This window comes from Callithrix jacchus, chromosome 14, assembly GCF_049354715.1.
Source record: "Callithrix jacchus isolate 240 chromosome 14, calJac240_pri, whole genome shotgun sequence".
NCBI lineage: Eukaryota > Metazoa > Chordata > Mammalia > Primates > Cebidae > Callithrix > Callithrix jacchus.
In genome coordinates this window covers 16,671,284-16,690,225 of record NC_133515.1, presented here as the reverse complement: position 1 = coordinate 16,690,225, position 18,942 = coordinate 16,671,284, and the positions used below count along the sequence as shown (strand labels likewise).

Genomic DNA, 18,942 nt, shown 5'->3' with positions numbered 1-18,942 from the left:
TCACTGGGACCTCTGCTGGCTCCAGAAGGTTCCCTGGGTTGAAAGTGGCCAATGGAGGACAGCATTGAGAGCCTGCCAGCATTGTTAAGGTGACAGCCCAGCTTGAGCAGATGCGGCTCACATCTCCACCCCACCTGTCCAGGCTTCTTGGCACCCCCAAAAACACTGAGTATAGGCACATCCCTGGCTACAGCCAGCAGGCCAAAAATATGTCAGGGAAGGTCTTCATAGGCCAGCTGGCACAGGCAGGCAGACCAGGAGGCATGGGCAGGGACCCCAGTGGCCATGGAGGGCAAGGTGACTCGAGTTAGGTGCAGCTGCTACTCGCCTGTGTTCTGTCCCCGTGCCTGTCTTCCCCTTAGTGGAGGGCAGAAAGTATGCACACAAACACTACATGGCAGCTTCAGAAGTGTCACTCCCCAAGCAGAGATGCACCCATCCCTCATCCCTTGTGGGCAGACTCCAATTTGGTTTGCAAGGTGTTCCCTGCACTGAAGCCAGCACCTACCGTGAGCGGCTCCCCCTGAAGTGCCTGCAGGATGAAGTTGCTGACCACCCGCCCATCATTCATGTGCATGCGCGGCCCAAAGGTGTTGAAGATTCTGGCCACTCGCACTTCCACGCCTTCCTGGAACAGAGAGAAGAGGAGGTCAGACGTGCTCCCCGGCATAGTCCACGTGTCCACTTTGCATTTCCAATGCCCTGCATGCAAAGCATGTCAGGAAACGTTCTGCTTTCCATTCCAAAATGGAAATGGCTTTTTGTTCTGATTCCATAATGTGCTCATTATAAACCAATTGGGAGACTACACAGAGCTACACCAAAGAGAGTCAAAGCTGTCCCAGATCTTGCCACTGAAAGGCCACCAGCATTAATGTTTTGGTAGAAAACCAGCTAGATTAACAGTGCAAGGAGAAAAAAAGAGTGCTTATATAAATTTTTTCCCAGTTGAATATGTATTTTCCAAATGTGATTATGTTATGAATATGCTTTTCTAATCTTTTTCACATAATATACTGTGGAAAATTTATCAATCAACAGAGATTTAAATGTCGATGAATATGTGATAGCTAGAGAGAAATCAAGAAAGATCTCTATTTTGGGAAAAGAAGACATAGACATGTTCTTACTGAGTGACCCCGCACCTACACTCCCAATCCGTTTTACTAAAAAACATCTGTTTTAATGAAAAACTAAATACAACTTAGTGCCCAGTTAATGGGTATTAGCTAATGGCCTGGAAAGAGAAACAGACTGACACTGTTTAAAACATTCTTCCTGTTCATTTTCATCTCTATGTTCATTTTCTTCTATGTATTTTTTAATGCTCCTATTTTTATTACAATAAACATGTATTACTGTTGTAATCCAGAAAAGCCAGTTTTTAAATATGCAATCAGGGAAGTGCATATTTGAATCATGAAAGCCTTCTCTAAATGATCTTGTTTAATTATTAATTTCACACACTGCTTTGCCATGGATGGAAAAGTTAAATGTTTTTGTCAGAAACTCTGAATTAGTGGGCGTTTACAGTGTATATGTATCTAATGTTTGATCCATTACAGAACAAATGTGCACTTTCTGGGCATCTGAGGGCAGTGAGGACCTGGGGCTCCCACTTCTCACTGCACCTATGTGTCTGCTGTTCCTGCCCCATCATTCACTGCCCAGGCCAACCACTGGCTAGGTTGCAGCGAGACAGGGAAAGGAGAGCTACATACCTGATCGCCTCAGTGTTCTAAGACTGAAGCACAGGCCCAGTGGCTGTACTGGGTGCCAGTTACCACTATCAGCTGAAACAGTTCTTTATTCAATTTCTACCAACACCTAAGGCTGGCAAGCGCTGGGAATGGGAATCCAATGGATCCTTAGCTAACAAGGCTTACTTAGCACAGAATTTCTCCACTAGTATAGTGAGTTAAAGGGCATGAGCTGTGAGCTCCAGAGGCCCCATCAGCCCTCTCAGTAGCTGGAGTGACACAGCTGCCACCTCTGCCCACAGCAGCCTCATCAATTTCCCCAGAGTGTTCCACAAACCTGGGCGGGTTTTTATGTGTGCTGTGATATGACAAGAGGTGGGAAGCATAGAAGCACACAGGTATCTTTTAGAAGTCAAAGTGCTTTATTGTGCAAACTCTTCCCAGCAATACACTATAATGCTCTCACATGAGCCATTCAGACACTCACGACAAAGATATGTGCTAAGTCCAAGGATAAATCAACCCTTTTTTCTACTGCACTGATGAGTGTATTAAAAAGGGTGGGGGAACAGAGATGCTGGTCTCAACAGAAAATAACTCAGAAGTACCCACTTGCATTTAATTGATAAGAGGAGGAAAGAATCAAAGTGAATGGATGTGGCTTTATTCTAGGAAGAGACTAGAAAAATCTCAGCAAATTTACAATAATCAACCCAATCAGCCTGGTAGGGAAAAAGCTCAATGGGTTAGGCAAAGTTTGCAGCAAATCAGATGCTTTTATCTTGACCTTCCCTTTCCACAAAACAGCATTCCAGAACATGGCCTCATTAGGATCAACAGACATTAACTGGCCAACCCATCAACAGGCTTGCTTGCTGTGGCTTTTCTATTTGAGTCTGTAATGACTCAGCAACAGAGGGCAGCCCTTCTACACTGGTGCAACAGCTGTGAATGCAACAACACTTCCAAGAATGAGAGCTCTCAAGGCCAGTCTACACCAGCAAGACGAGCCACTCGTGAAGCCTAAGCTTGCATGACATAGAAACTCGAGACTCACTCCAGTTAAGACCTGCTCTCCTCTGGGATGATGGTGTCTTCTGGAGTTTTTATGCCCATCTATCCCATTCTAGATAGCATCAGCAAACACTTGGTCTTCACACAAGGTGACCCCTAGTCAATATGTATAGTCCACTTGCTGCTGAATCCTTATCCCCACTGGTCCTCACGGTGAGACAACATGGGCAGGAGGAAGGACAGTCAGTGGGTACGGACACCACTATTTACGGTGGCAGCTCAGTCACCACCCACATGCCATGGCTTACAGGAAGGTATAGTTATTCGTCAGAGGTCCAGAGTCTGACCCAAAGTCACCTTCCTAAGAAGGGAAGAGCTAGGCTGAAAACTCAGGAAGTGCATACCAGGCAACACTGTCTCATTTAAGGGAGAGCCCACTTCTGAAGGACCAAGAAGCAAACACATTAATGAACTCCTGACTCCCACGTAATGTTCTGCCTGTGAGTGGTCAGGCCCTGCTGACACTGAGCTGGTGCCTTGGAGCACAGACAAGGCTGTCAGTCAGAACACTAACTGTTGACTCATCCTAGGCATGGCTGGGTTTACTTTATGCTCTGTGGTTCTGTCCCTTGTGGTGACCCATGAGTCATGGACAGCTCCAAGCATCAGGAAAGTCAAGACAACTCCTACAAGCTGAGCTGTACCAGCATAGAACCAACAAAAACTTAGAGAGGATGGATGCTGAGGACCCTGCACAGGGTGGAGGCCGGAATACCTGGATGGCCTCACTATGCCAAGAAAGTCACTTCAGTTGCTAAGGCTTAAGATCCTAATCTTTGAGATGAGGACAATAATATCCACTCTATCTACAACACAGGGATTAAAGGAAAACACTGAAACTGTTTTGAAAACTGCCAGCATTATTATCTACCTCCAAGGAATGGTTCTCAACCCAGTAATTGCCCTTGACCACTGTCCTCAGTTTTCTGATGACACTAACTTACCTTGAAGTAACAGTGACCACATTGGGAATAGAGCACACACTGTCACCAGGACACTAAGATTGCAAGGCACAGGCTGAGGCTCCCAAAGGCCTTTGGAGACACCAACTAGGCTGGAACAGTGTGAGCTGGCATCAAATGCCTCCTTGCCCCATTTGTAGCAGCTGAGAGATGGGTGAGGGCTTGGGTATGCAGGTCCTAAGACGTGGAGCCAACTCACAGCAGGCCTGACAGGCAAGACATGATTCAAGAGGAATAATGAAGGGAAAGGGATTCCTCCCTTCCCAAATATCTCCCAAGGACAGAAACATTACCAGCAGGAATTACACGGTGTACAGAGCACCTCTGACATCAGTGATTTTATCTTAGAAAATGACTCCATTTCACATTTCAAAAGGCATCAGCCAATACGGTCCAGAAGTTTGCATAATCAAGAGAGACAATGCCCAACTAGATTAAGGGCAGAACCCTTACTGCTAGTCCTCACCAGAGGGCTCAAGGGCCGTAATGAGGAAGACTTCTATTGCTCAAGATAGCCATCTTGACAGACCCTGTCTTGCTGTCACTCACGGTCAGCACCCAGCATCTGCCACCAAACACTGCCCAAGTCAAGGGCTTTTCCATGCAAGATGTCGCTGTGTGTCCAGATCAACCCCGGACCCTCTCCTTGTCCATATCACTGTCCTTAGACTGGTTCATTAACTCCTTTTCCTCTCCCCTTATCTCTCGATGTTAAATGTTACTGTTTGATGTGGAATGTTTAATCTAAACATTTACATATTAAGTATACTACTAGGTATGGTTTGCAGTGCTGACTGACCTGTGGAGGGGCTTGAGCCTATGTGCCCGCAGCTCTGACTATCAAGTGAATGGGAAATCCTAAGAAATCCCTCCTTGGAAACTCCATGGAGCACATGGATTTTATGACTAAAACAGCATCAATAAAAGCCTGACCTTGTAGAAAGACACAAACGTTCATGGACCTGATTATGTCTGACTTTGTCCTACTCAGGACACATGGGTTCTCCCTCAAAATTTCTTTAAAATGCGTTCACTCAGTGGGTTCACTCAGTGGAGAGTACAACAGGTGCTTCAAATAATATCATTTCATTATAACACTGATGAGATAAAAATCACTTCCTGGCTGGGGCTACTGTCTGCATGCAGGTGGCATGTTCTCCTCTCTCGTCTGTGTGGGTTTTCTCCAGGTATTCTGTTTTCCTCTCACATCCCAAAGCTTTGCATGTCAGACCAGACAAGTGGGCTGTGGTCCCAGCATGAGTGAGTGTGGGTGTGTGTGAGTGCGCCCTGTGAGAGGGTGGCACCCTGTCCTCGGTAGGCTCATGCCTTGAACCTGGTACTGCTAAGATAGGCTCTGGCCACCCGATACCCTGTAAATAATTATCTTGTTCTTATTAATCTTCCTTAAGTATACAGCTCACACTTGTTTCAAACGCTTAATACTAGAAGTGTTTTAGTCTTTATTTAGAATTTTGGTGATGTTTTTGTGACCAGAAATATGCCTAGGAACTTAACTCTTGTTTATAGCAATTAGCCTATGGTACTGCTGATTCTGTTCTATGTCCGTCTGCTTAAAGTCGCAGTTTCCAAGAACAGACTGATGATGTTAACAGATGACTTAGTGTGCTACAGCAAGCCACTGAACACTGTGACATTATCATTATCTTCACTGACAGAAGGTACTATTGATAGAAAGTCGAGGAACGGAGCCCTGTATAGTAGGAGCAGGTCCTGAAGCACACCCAGGTACAGCACCCCAGGCTCTGACGCTTCCCTTAGATGTGCACATCTCTAAGGCAACAGGTTCAGGCTGTGAGGGCCAAACCTTTTAACTCCCCTAGGGCCTCTCACTAAATCTCAATGGGTTCTGCTCCCTACCTGGGGATAAGACTAAGGCCACTGTAGAATGCAGAACTCACTGTGCTGAAGCAAGATTCTTAAAGGTGCCAAAAGGTTCAAGTTCACTCTAGGGGCTGACCGAGGAAGGGGGTCCGGGAGGGGTGTGTCTGCATCTGCTTGGCCATCTTCCTCAGCAGTCCTGCTTCACATCAACAATCAGCTGACCTTCTGAAGGTTTGCTCTGCAGCAGACCAGGAGAGGTGGGTATCACTCTGCCGGAGTCCAGGTGGGACAGATGGGATGTGGCCATCGGGTACTCTGAGCAAGTCACGGGGCCAGGAAGCCAAGCTGTTACTGGGCAGGTCCAGAGGACAGGACAGGCCCCCTGGGGTGTGAGTCCTACCCATGGAACACTGCACCTGGTTTGGCTGCTTATTTAATTTTTATTTTTTCAACTCAGGTAGAATATACATACCAACTCTGTGACTTTTTCAAAAATACTTTGATGCCAGGAACTAAAACAAAACCATACCTTCAGGGCCATTAAACTAGGTGATTTCTGAGTTTCCTTTTTTCCACTCTGCCATTTGCTGGTTTTATGAATGATGGCCTGTTTTGCAGATCCTGCCAAGCGGGTGGGCCACAGACCTCAGAAGCAGACTCATGAGGGGGCAATGAACTCAAATACGCAGTAAGCACCAACCACAGCCTATGGGGGAGGCCCCACATTTATCAAGCCATCGCGTCCAAATGCACGTGGAAGCAGCAATTTAATTCCTCCCTAGCAAGTTCAAACTAGTCGGGAGAGGCTCTGTCCTTTGATCCCAACCTCCCTCACATTCCATCCCATGAAAAAAAATTCCAGGGAGCTTCTCTTTTTCTAAGGGATGTCTGGTAGATTTTTCTGGAAAATAAAATTCTATTTTGAATATATTAGGACATTTCATTCATTAAAAGAAACTCAGAAGAGAATCCTTGGGAAAAGGGAAATTCTCCTACAAAAAATTATTCATACTTCAATCTTCTTTATATTTTCAATCTTTACATATTATTCAGAGTAAGATCCACACACTATATAGGATCTTGAGAGTAAAATGACAATCATACTTAAGAAGATATACGTTATTATGTATAAGAAATTAAAGTTGTTACAATAATGAATTTTAAATATACCAGACGTAACTACTCCACCTGGTTCATCCTCCTTGATTTTTTCGTTTGTTTCCAGATAGCAAAACTATCTCAAAAGGTTGCACACGTAGAACTATAAACTGACAACATCACAGTACAGCTCCTGTTGCTCAATCTCCCAGCTGAGAGGAGCAAGGGTGACACTGGTACAAGGTGCGTGAACCACTGGTTCTGGGCACTGTCCCATGACTATGCAAGCTGCAAAGAAGTCTTGGTGCCCTTGGACTTGGAGCTGCGTGGTCTCCTCTTGCTCACTCATGCTTCCTTCCCTGCTTCAGCCTGCAGGGACAGTCATGGGGTGTGGGGAGGAGCAGGCCCCACAGGTAGCCAGCTGAGGGTTCCAGGCCAACTTATGGTCTGCAGAGCTAGAAACCAGTATTGGAGCCCATCCTCCCATCCATGAGATGGGCTGACCACTCCCACCTCAGAGTGGGCTACAGGGAATTAACTGAGATTAAACGGACTGACCCCTAACGGAGGCTGAGCACACAGCAAGCACTCCAGCCCCCAGTTCTTGCTCTGTCGCAACACCTACAGCAGGCACACAGAGCATCCTCAAACAATACCACCTCCAGAAAGCAGCACATTCAGAAAGGCACAACACAATACCCTGCAGGGCCACCGTGCTCAGAACACAGTCACGGTCCCAGAAAATAACAATCACTTTGGAGTTGGGGGCCCCAAAAAGGTCCAATGATTTGCCCCAGACCAGGTCACGGGCAGAGGGCAGACCCAAGGTGGTAGGAGGTGCTTACACCCACCCTTGCTGCCAACTGTCACAAAATCCTGAGTTTAAGAATCACCTGAATGTCTTCACCTCAACATTTTATATCCCGTACAATCTTTACAGAGTAGCATTTGTTTTATTTTGTTTTTCCTCCTTATGTTTGTCTCTAGATGGGATTATGGATAGCAATTTTTCTTTCTTCTTGCTAAATCAGTGTTGTCTTATTTTTCTATACCTGACAAAATATCCTGCCGTAACAGGAACCCAACCCTGTCTAAGCTGTGAGGTGTCTGCTCCTATGGGCAGGGAGGAAAGGCACCATTTTTCCTCCCTCCTCAGCACCCATTCAGACAAAAGTGGTAGTAAGTATTCGAGCACCAATCTTAGGTCCCAGAGGGGCTTGTGGCCATGGACCCATGGTTTTCCTACAAGTGAGCACAATACTCACAACATGAATGACAGGCTGGGAGGTGGAAAGAACACACTGCGCCTTCTTCAGAGGCCTCCTGGAACTCAGTCAAGACCACAGTGACCCGTGCAGGCCACATCGTTCCTTCCTCATCAGAAAACTACAACCTCCACCTGTCTGCCTCTCAGCCACCAGAGCTGGACATGGCCCCAGTACCCCTAGGGTCACCACCAGAACTGGACAGGGACCTAGCACCTCTAGGGTCAAGGGCACGGTCACCCCCTGACATAATGACTGGGAATGGGCAGGGGCCATGGGGAAGGGTGGCAACATCACACCTGCTTACATGCCCCCTGCAACATGCCACCAGAGGTGGGCCTTCCTCAGTGCCATTTCTCACCTGGGCAGATGCAAGCCCTCAGCACATGTGCTAGAGGCACCAACTTCCACAGTCTCCTTCCCAGAAAGTGCAGCACTTGTCTTCCATGGGGCAATTCTCAAGCCTCCCAGTGTGACAGAAAGCAGCAAGTGTGGTTTCCACATGCAGAACCCATGGCACCCCTGTGTGAAGTACACTGTGAACTTGGCCACAGAAGTGACTCTTGCAGCCATTCTGCAACTGTCTGTTGGGGACTCCAGGGTCGGAGGCACATGCCTGGTTACTCCACAGAAGGCGCATCATGCCAAGTGAGTGACAGGGACACCTTCCCAACAAGGTTCACGTCGGGGATGCTACCTTGGGCAGGAGGAACCAGCTGACCACATGGGGGCTTCTAACAGGTGCATTATTCATAGTTTTCAGGGCAACACTGCCCATGCCATTAAGCTCCTGAGACCTATGTGAGCAGGAATTTAAATGCTGATGTTCCAGAGTTACTAGGTGCTACCTTTCTGAACCCCCAGGCACATAAGACAAGAACGGATCCAATGTTAGCATGTGTGTGAAATGCAGATCCTGGCTGGAGTCCAGGCCCCTAGAACTGTGCCTGGCATAGAGTCAAGGTTCTAGAAATGCTGCCTCTATTATTACCAAATACCACAACTATCATGAGCATATACTTAAGGTAATACATATACTCACAAAGTTATCAACCACATTAGCCAAATAATCATTTAATTCAAACTAAAAGCTCAATCAAAATGTCCCATTTGCCCACCAATTTTATCCATATAAAAATTCACTAGGTAACAAATACAAGCATAGGACTGAAAGCAAAAGAAAAAAAAAAAAAAAGGCTGTTGAGAATCATGTCACTGGCTGAAGCATATTCTAGAATAAAATGCAATTATGTACACCTGACACACTAGTCAGTACTCCTAAGTACCCATGCACACGAAGGTGGTCTTGTGTGTCCGGGAGATCATCTGAAACTTTTGAGTCAAGATATTCTGGGCCCCAAAATGATGAAAGCATGTTCCTACTAAAACTGATAAGCATTTCTTAGAGTAAGTGAATAATAATATGCCAATAGACTAAAGTAGCTTAGAAGGCAATTACTTCTGCTTCTGGCTGAGAAATAAAGCAGAAAAGTTTAAATATCTACAATAGCTAAGGTTAACTTATGGATCTTTAATGCTGGCATTTCATTAAGCACATGATAAGAAAGAGAGTCCTCGGCATTCTCGTCTACCCCTCAGAAAGCATAGGTGGCTTCACGTTGCCCTGTCCTCTGTGGTACCATGGGGAGGGAAGGCAATTTAAGTCTCAACCAGAGGTCAGGAGCAGGCGACTAGACCCTTGGCACATGTCTGACAGGGGGCTCTGCCGGGGCCTAAGGCAGATGGTCAGGAAGACTCCTGAACACGGGGCATGCTGACAACACTATCCCCTCCCAAAGAGCACACAGCTGACTGTTCCCTGAGCTCACCCGCAGACTGGACCCAGGCCTGAGAGTACTGCTCCTGGGGACAGACACCGCATCTACAAACAGCCTGTCCTGGACCACTGTTCCACAGCCACGTTGATTTACCTGCATGTCCCACTATACCAGAAGACATTTTCATGAGGATGTAGAAGTTCAGACTCAAGTCCAAGGACACACTCAGTGAGAACATGAATGGGATATCCTGTGCCCTGGCCTACATCCTTGGGGCCCCTCTCTGCACAGTTCATTGGCTCCTGCACTGCAGGGCACGCTACACCAACTCTGTGTCAGAAATAAGAACAGAGAGACTGACGGGTTATGTCTTGAAGTTACACGGCAGCACAACCAGTGTGGCAACCTCGGCCTTTTGGTCTGTGAGCAATTTCTGCTACAACATGCAGGTGACCAAATCTGTGACATAAAATATCCTGGAAAAAGTACCTCAGCACAATGAATAATGAAGGAAGCATAAAACAACAGTAAATAAATATCCATAATAATTCCTAAGGAGGTTCAAATTATAGCAATCACGAATCCATTTTTACACTTAACTGATAGAAAAGTAAAAAAAAACAAGATCCATTGATTTGAAGGCTTCAGGAAAAGGCACTTTTTAGCTGCTGGTGAGCAACTGGCAACAAAGAAGCATTCTGTTCACCATCATAAAACAGTATTCCAAACCCAAGAATTCATCTGTAGGAAATCATTTTTTAAATAAGGAGATATGTGGAAAAAGGGGTTGATAATACCATTAACTTTTAATACTGGGAAACTGGGCTTCCCAAATACCTATCCCCAGACAAAATCAGTCATGGCATTGATTCCTTTACAGCATTTTACATCTTAGGGAGGGGTGCTCTGCATGTCTAAACCACAAGCCCAGCCCCTGGTGAAATACCTGCTTCATGTAGGCATAGCACATGGTCTCTGCGACACGTTTGCCTTCATCATAGCAGGCCCGAGGTCCTATTGGATTCACGTGGCCCCAGTAATCCTCACTTTGAGGGTGGACTTCAGGATCTATGATGGGAGAAAAGTGAGACTGTTTTCATCTTTCCTTTTTCCAGTTCACACCAACAATGCATATTTATGCTACAAAATAGAACTTTGGAAAGACCCATTTAGAGATGGAGTGATGCATTCAAGAGGCGACCTCAGGTTTCCAGTCCATTCTCTGAGTTCCAGTAGGACATGATGGTCTTACTTCTGATATTAAGCAATGACAACATTTTACTTAAACGAAAAAAAAAAGAAAAAGATCAAGTATCCCAATTTTAAGTCCTCCCTCTCTTCTGTAAATTGTTCTTAACTTTTAGAGTGCTACACAAATTATAACGAAATAGAATCTATGTGAAGAGCTACATGGTTTTGTTTTATACTTATAAAATCGATAACTGGAGCAAAACATGTATTTATTGAAAAAATAAAAAATGCAGCATCTCTGGAACACAATGACTTTGACATGCACCATCAGCTGAACAAATCTGGGACCCGTGATGAGACAACAATAGAGGGTGTTGTAGGGCAGGTGGAGGGATGGGGTGTCCCCTGGCAAATGGCTGCCTGTTCTTCTAGCACACATTTTACACTCCCAATTCCTGTTTCTCCAGCTTGTAAATCAATCACACTTTAAGAAATACCAGGGGAACAGACTACTGGAAGAAAACACGTAACAAATTCTTTTTTTCACACAAGTATATTTCTGGAATGTGAATAAACACCTAATTTATTTAGTTACCAAGAATGTTACACATACTTGAGTACAACTATGATACAAAATGTTTAAGTCTTTGCCATGAAATCTGGACCAAAAAAAAAAGCAAGCATTGTTACAAATTCCAGTCTTGTTTATCTTACCCCTGCGGTCTGACTTGGGACTCAGTGGGCCTGAGCAGGTGCAGGGAGGTAAACAGACAGGTATCCTGCCACAGGTCTGCTCAGTGGATCCCTCCAGGTCAGCATGGCCTCTGTGGCAATGCAGAAGCATGCTGCAAAGAAAGGACTCTGTATCTGCTGCTGTGGTTTAAAATTCCCTTTAGAAGGGCAAACTTCTCACTGCTCAGTGAAAGAAAAGTTCTAAGAAAAATACTTTCTGAGAGAAGGGAACCATTGACTTAAATTCACAGAGATTTATCAGGTGATTGATCTCAGACCTTTTTCTGGGGATCTTTGACAAGAGCTGGGCAAGCTACACTCCAAAAGAGACAGTCATACGTTTGGCAAAGGATAAGAAAGAAAAGGCTGGGTATGCCCATCTGTCCCTGGACTGGCACCGTCTGGACTGAAATGCCCAGGATGCCAAGCTTCTAAATAGGCTCCCTCACAAAATCATTGTGGAGAAAAAGCAGGGAAAACTTACATTGTTAATACAAAAATAATTTTCGATCATCTCCCCTTTCTAGCATTCTGTGAGGCTAAGATGTTAAGTAAATGCTCCACGAAAGTTTACTTTGGTTATTCAAGGTCAGAGGAGAGAGAGCACCTGTGACTTCCACAAATTACACTCCACAATTATTTAGGAAGCCTAAGGAACACAGGCTCCTGTCAGACATGCAGATAATAGATGAGAAAAGTGGGGGAAGCAGTGTGAAAAATGTCACTTTGCCCCTCTCAACAGATACCACAAGTAGGGAGGGGCACACTCTGCTCTTTTATTAACAACTGCCCAGGACTTCAAAAAACTAGACTATGATATAAAATATATAATCTCTATGTAACCTTTTCATAGAGATTACAAAGAATATCACTGCATTTAGAATTTTTCTGTTGCTATAATTTTTTAATTCAGTTTTCTTACTTAAAATACACACACACACACATCTCTTCCAATTTTACCCTCTTACTTCCTTCTCTTCTCCACAACAATAATGTAAAATAGAAAAATTACATCATGCCAGGACCTGGCTTCCACTGCATCGGCTAAGCAGTTCTGTTAACCTTGCACACCCAGCTGGTTTGGGGCTGAAGAGAAATCAGTACAAATTGAAATACACCCCTGGTCCCCACTCCTCAACTCCTTTCCAGGCAGTGGGAGAGAGGACGGCTGCATCGTGGTAAAATAAGCTCATGAGTTTTCTGATACTACCTGCTGAGGGTTCTTCCAGACTCGTTATACAACAGGGGAGGCAGTCAGTGCATGTCTCTTCTCCCAGGAAGCTTTAAAGGTCAGCCTAAAGGCTGGCCCATGAGCTCTCAGGAGGTCAAGCATACAGCATGCATGACTTACACAGAAGAATGACGTGCTAGCTAAACAGGTAAAAAGATCCATAGAGAGCATGATTTCTGGGGTGCTTTCAGAGCAGAGTGGCAGAAACACTTCTGTGGAGTCATAAATGGTGGGTCTTTATTGGCCAGGCGACAGGGTACAGTCCTCCAACAGTGTGTGATCAAACAAGAGAAGTCATCCCACCCGGAAGAGGAGCTCCGTGACCCGGGAGGCTGACAGGCAGCCACTTGCGCACAGGAGGAACATGGGCAGGCTGGGCCTCCTCAGAAATGAACCATGGACTCATCTGATACAGGATGAGAACAGTCCAAGGGCTGGAGTGAGCATCCCCTGAGACAGCCCCCACTCACCTCCATATACCTCAGAAGTGGAGGCCAGGAGCAGGCGGGCACCGACTCGTTTTGCCAGCCCTATAGAAAGCAAAGACAAGATAAAAGAGACTCAATTTACATGTGCAGGCACATTTTTTGCTGGCCAATTTAAGCAATGTTTTAGTATTAAAGACATATAATTATCTATCCAATTATCTGCTCTGGCACCAAAATAAAAAACAAATGCAGTAAGAAAAACACAAATGGGTTCTCTGAAGGCCAGTATTTTGTTGAATACTTGTTGTAGGCGAGGCCAAATGCAGAATCTGTTAGTTTGATAAAGAGTGATTTGAGGAGTTTTGTAAAGACTCCTCTGCCACAAAATATTACCCAATATTTTATTGCGTAACTTTACCTTGGTTGGCAGAGGCAAGGCCCTTCTCTCCTTAACTTCCACAATGGTCCACCTGCCACTTCCTGAACATGTCCTGGGCTCTTGTAACTGCCCATGTCACCCTGTCTGCGTAACTCTCCACCCATTCTCCTTCCTCCTTTGAGGTTCAGCTTAAGCAGCACCTTCTCCAAAGCAACTGCCACATTCCTGAATGCTGCTCTGAACCCCTTTCCTGGACTGACAACTCACATGTAACTGACTAGAACATCATTATCTATGGTGGTCAAGTAAGTAGCAAAGTCTTCCAAACTCATTCACAGAGTCCCAGCATGCAGTGGTTCATTAGAGGCTCCAAGAAGCCCCCTGACCTTCAATCACCCTGTACTTAAGACAGGGGACATACCCCTTCCCCAACTGCCACTACACTAGAGGGGGGCTATGCTGGACACCCCTCAGCTCTGTTCCCTACACAAAACAGGGGCCAACAGATGCCCACAAAGCACTGCTAGGAGAGCGAGATGCAACCTAACCTATACGCACTTCCAAGTGAGGCTGGGTGGGGTAGAAGAATTCTAGCATGAGGGAACCAGGGGTATTAGCGTGTCTGACAATGTAGCATCAAAATGAAGGATGCTGAAATCTTTTTTCCTGATTGAATTCTTTATTTTGAGATATTTGTACATTCAAATTCAATTGTACAAAGTAATACAGGGACCTCATAAGTCTTTTATCCAGTTTTCCCCAATGCTAGAACTTGCAAAACTAGACTATGTCACACCCAGGACATTGACATAGATCTGATCAGTGAATATTTCCACTGAAATGGACATTCCATTGATACAAGTGATAGAGCATTTCCATCTCCATCAGGATCCCTCACATAGCACATGTCTATAGCTTCTCCTCTCTCCCTCCCCGCCGTTGCTGACCCCTGGCAATCACTAATCCATTCTCCAGGTCTATAATGTCATTTCAAGAATGATACATAATTGGAATATGACCTCTTGGGACTCAATTTTTTCACTGGGCACATTCCTCTCAAAATCTATCCAAGCTGTACTGTCTATCAACAGTTTCTTCCTAATCCATTGCTATGTGAAATTCCAGCGGATATATGCACTGCTATTAATAATTCACCTAATATAGGACATTCTGGTTACTAGTTTTTGACCACTAAAAATAAAGCTGCTATGAACATTCATACAGGTTTCTGTATGAACATAAATTTTCATTTCTCTGGGAGAAATGCCCAAGAATACAATTACTGAGTCATATGGTTAAGTGCATAGTTTTTGTTTTTTTTTAATTGCATTTTAGGTTTTGGGGTACATGTGCAGAACATGCAAGACAGTTGCATAGGTACACACATGGCAGTGTGTTTTGCTGCCTTTCTCCCCTTCACCCACATTTGGCATTTTTCCCCAGGCTATCCCTCCCCAGTTCCCCACCACGCTGGCCCTCCACTTTTCCCCCCAATAGACCCCAGTGTTTAGTACTCCCCTCCCTGTGTCCATGTGTTCTCATTTTTCATCACCCGCCTATGAGTGAGAATATGCAGTATTTCATTTTCTGTTCTTGTGTCAGTTTGCTGAGAATGATGTTCTCCAGATTCATTCATGTCCCTACACACGACACGAACTCATCATTTCTGATTGCTGCATAATATTCCATGGTGTATATGTGCCACATTTTCCCTGTCCAGTCTATCATCGATGGCCATGTGGGTTGGTTCCAGGTCTTTGCTATTGTAAACAGTGCTGCAATAAACATTCGTGTGCATGTGTCCTTATAGAAGAATGATTTATACTCCTTTGGGTATACACCCAGTAATGGGATTGCTGGTTCAAATGGAATTTCTATTTCTAAGGCCTTGAGGAATCGCCACACTGTCTTCCACAATGGTTGAATTAATTTACACTCCCACCAACAATGTAAAAGTGTTCCTTTTTCTCCACATCCTCTCCAGCATCTGTTGTCTCCAGATTTTTTAATGATCGCCATTCTAACTGGCGTGAGATGGTATCTCAATGTGGTTTTGATTTGCATCTCTCTGATGACCAGTGATGATGAGCATTTTTTCATATGATTGTTGGCCCCATCTATGTCTTCTTTTGTAAAGTGTCTGTTCATATCCTTTGCCCATTTTTGAATGAGCTTGTTTTTTTCCTGTAAATCTGTTTGAGTTCTTTGTAAATTCTGGATATCAGCCCTTTGTCAGATGGGTAATTCCCATTCTGTTGGTTGCCGATTCACTCTACTGACTGTTTCTTCTGCCGTGCATAAGCTGTGGAGTTTGATTAGGTCCCATTTGTCTATTTTGGCTTTTGTTGCCAATGCTATTGGTGTTTCGTTCATGAAGTCCTTGCCTACTCCTATGTCCTGGATGGTTTTGCCTAGATTTTCTTCTAGGGTTTTTATGGTGCCAGGTCTTATGTTTAAGTCTTTAATCCATCTGGAGTTAATTTTAGTGTAAGGTGTCAGGAAGGGGTCCAGTTTCTGCTTTCTGCACATGGGCAGCCAGTTTTCCCAACACCATTTGTTAAACAGGGAATCCTTTCCCCATTGCTTGTTTTTGTCAGGTTTATCAAAGATTGTATGGTTGTAGATATGTTGTGTTGCCTCCGATGCCTCTGTTTTGTTCCATTGGTCTATATCTCTGTTTTGGTACCAGTACCATGCTGTTTTGATTACTGTAGCCTTGTAGTATAGTTTGAAATCCGGTAGTGTGATGCCCCCCGCTGTGTTCTTCTTGCTTAGAATTGACTTGGCTATGCAGGCTCTCTTTTGGTTCCATATGAAGTTCATGGTGGTTTTTTCCAGTTCTGTGAAGAAAGTCAATGGTAGCTTGATGGGGATAGCGTTGATTCTGTAAATTACTTTGGGCAGTATAGCCATTTTCACGATATTAATTCTTCCTATCCATGAACATGGAATGTTTCTCCATCTGTTTGTGTCTTCTCTGATTTCGTTGAGCAGTGGTTTGTAGTTCTCCTTGAAGAGGTCCCTTACGTTCCTTGTGAGTTGTATTCCAAGGTATTTTAATCTTTTTGTAGCAATAGTGAATGGTGGTTCGATCTTGATTTGGCTTTCTTTAAGTCTGTTATCGGTGTAGACGAATGCTTGTGACTTTTGCAGATTGATTTTATATCCTGAGACTTTGCTGAAGTTGCTTATCAGTTTCAGGAGTTTTTGGGCTGAGGCGATGGGGTCTTCTAGGTATACTATCATGTCGTCTGCAAATAGAGACAATTTGGCTTCCACCTTTCCTATTTGAATACCCTTTATTTCTTTTTCTTGCCTGATTGCTGTGGCTAGAACTTCCAGTACTATATTGAATAGGAGTGGTGAGAGAGGGCATCCTTGTCTAGTGCCGGATTTCAAAGGGAATGCTTCCAGTTTTTGCCCATTCAGTATGATATTGGCTGTTGGTTTGTCGTAAATAGCTTTTATTACTTTGAGATACGTTCCATCGACACCGAGTTTATTGAGGGTTTTTAGCATAAAGGGCTGTTGAATTTTGTCAAATGCCTTCTCTGCGTCAATTGAGATGATCATGTGGTTTTTGTTTTTGGTTCTGTTTATGTGGTGAATTACATTTATAGACTTGCGTATGTTGAACCAGCCTTGCATCCCCGGGATGAATCCTACTTGATCATGATGGATAAGTTTTTTCATTTCCTGTTGCAATTGGCTTGCCAATATTTTATTGAAGATTTTTGCATCTATGTTCATCATGGATATTGGCTTGAAGTTTTCTTTTCTAGTTGGGTCTCTGCCGGGTTTTGGTATCAGGATGATGTTGGTCTCAAAAAATGATTTGGGAAGAATTCCCTCTTTTTGGATTATTTGGAATAGTTTCAGAAGGAATGGTACCAGCTCCTCTTTGTGTGTCTGGTAGAATTCGGCTGTGAACCCATCTGGACCTGGGCTTTTGTTGTGTGGTAGGCTCTTAATTGCTGCCTCGAATTCTGCCCTTGTTATTGGTCTATTCATAGTTTCAGCTTCCTCCTGGTTTAGGCTTGGGAGGACACAGGAGTCCAGGAATTTATCCATTTCTTCCAGGTTTACTAGTTTATGTGCATAGAGCTGTTTGTAATATTCTCTGATGATGGTTTGAATTTCTGTGGAATCTCTGGTGATTTCCCCTTTATTATTTTTTATTGCATCTATTTGGTTGTTCTCTCTTTTCTTTTTTATCAATCTGGCTAGTGGCTTGTCTATTTTGTTGATCTTTTCAAAAAACCAGCTCTTGGATTTATTGATTTTTTGAAGGGTTTTTTGTGTCTCTATCTCCTTCAGTTCAGCTCTGATCTTAGTTATTTCTTGTCTTCTGCTAGGTTTTGAGTTTTTTTGATCTTGCTCCTCTAGCTCTTTCACATTTGACGATAGGGTGTCAATTTTGGATCTCTCCATTCTCCTCATATGGGCACTTACTGCTATATATTTTCTTCTAGAGACTGCTTTAAATGTGTCCCAGAGACTCTGGCATGTCGTGTCTTCTTTCTCACTGGTTTCGAAGAACTTCTTTATTTCTTCCTTCATTTCATTGTTTATCCAGTCAACATTCAAGAGCCAGTTGTTCAGTTTCCATGAAGCTGTGCCGTTCTGAGTTGGTTTCTAAATTTTGAGTTCTAACTTGATTGCACTGTGGTCTGAGAGACTGTTATGATCTCAGTTGTTTTGCGTTTGCTGAGGAGTGATTTACTTCCAATTATGTGGTCAATTTTAGAGTAGGTATGATGTGGTGCTGAGAAGAATGTGTATTCTGTGGATTTGGGGTGGAGAGTTCTGTAAATGTCTATCAGGTTTGCTTGCTCCAGGTCTGAGTTCAAGCCCTGGATATACTTGTTGATTTTCTGTCTGGTTGATCTGTCTAATATTGACAGTGGAGTGTTAAAGTCTCCCACTATTATTGTGTGGGAGTCTAAGTCTCTTTGTAAGTCATTAAGAACTTGCCTTATGTATCTGGGTGCTCCTGCATTGGGTCCATATATGTTCAGGATCATTAGCTCTTCTTGTTGTGTCGATCCTTTTACCATTATGTAATGGCCTTCTTTGTCTCTTTTGATCTTTGTTGCTTTACAGTCTATTTTATCAGAGATGAGAATTGCAACTCCTGCTTTTTTTTGCTCTCCATTTGCTTGCTAAATCTTCCTCCATCCCTTTATTTTGAGCCTTTGTGTATCCTTGCATGTGAGATGGGTTTTCTGGATACAGCACAGTGATGGATTTTGCTTTTTTATC

General features: G+C 44.1%; 1 protein-coding gene across 6 annotated transcripts in view; it reads right to left on the bottom strand.

Moving 5' to 3' along the window:
- LOC100409061 (UDP-glucuronic acid decarboxylase 1) overlaps positions 1–18,942 on the bottom strand; it is a 101,420-nt gene that overhangs the window by 18,493 nt on the left and 63,985 nt on the right. For all 6 annotated transcript variants that reach the window (XM_078348401.1, XM_054244671.2, XM_054244672.2 and 3 more), the window contains 3 exons: positions 13,344–13,403; positions 10,666–10,787; positions 509–628 (listed from right to left, as the gene is read on the bottom strand). In XM_078348401.1, coding sequence (XP_078204527.1) covers positions 509–628; positions 10,666–10,787; positions 13,344–13,403 — 302 coding nt within the window. The remainder of the gene's footprint in view (positions 1–508; positions 629–10,665; positions 10,788–13,343; positions 13,404–18,942) is intronic.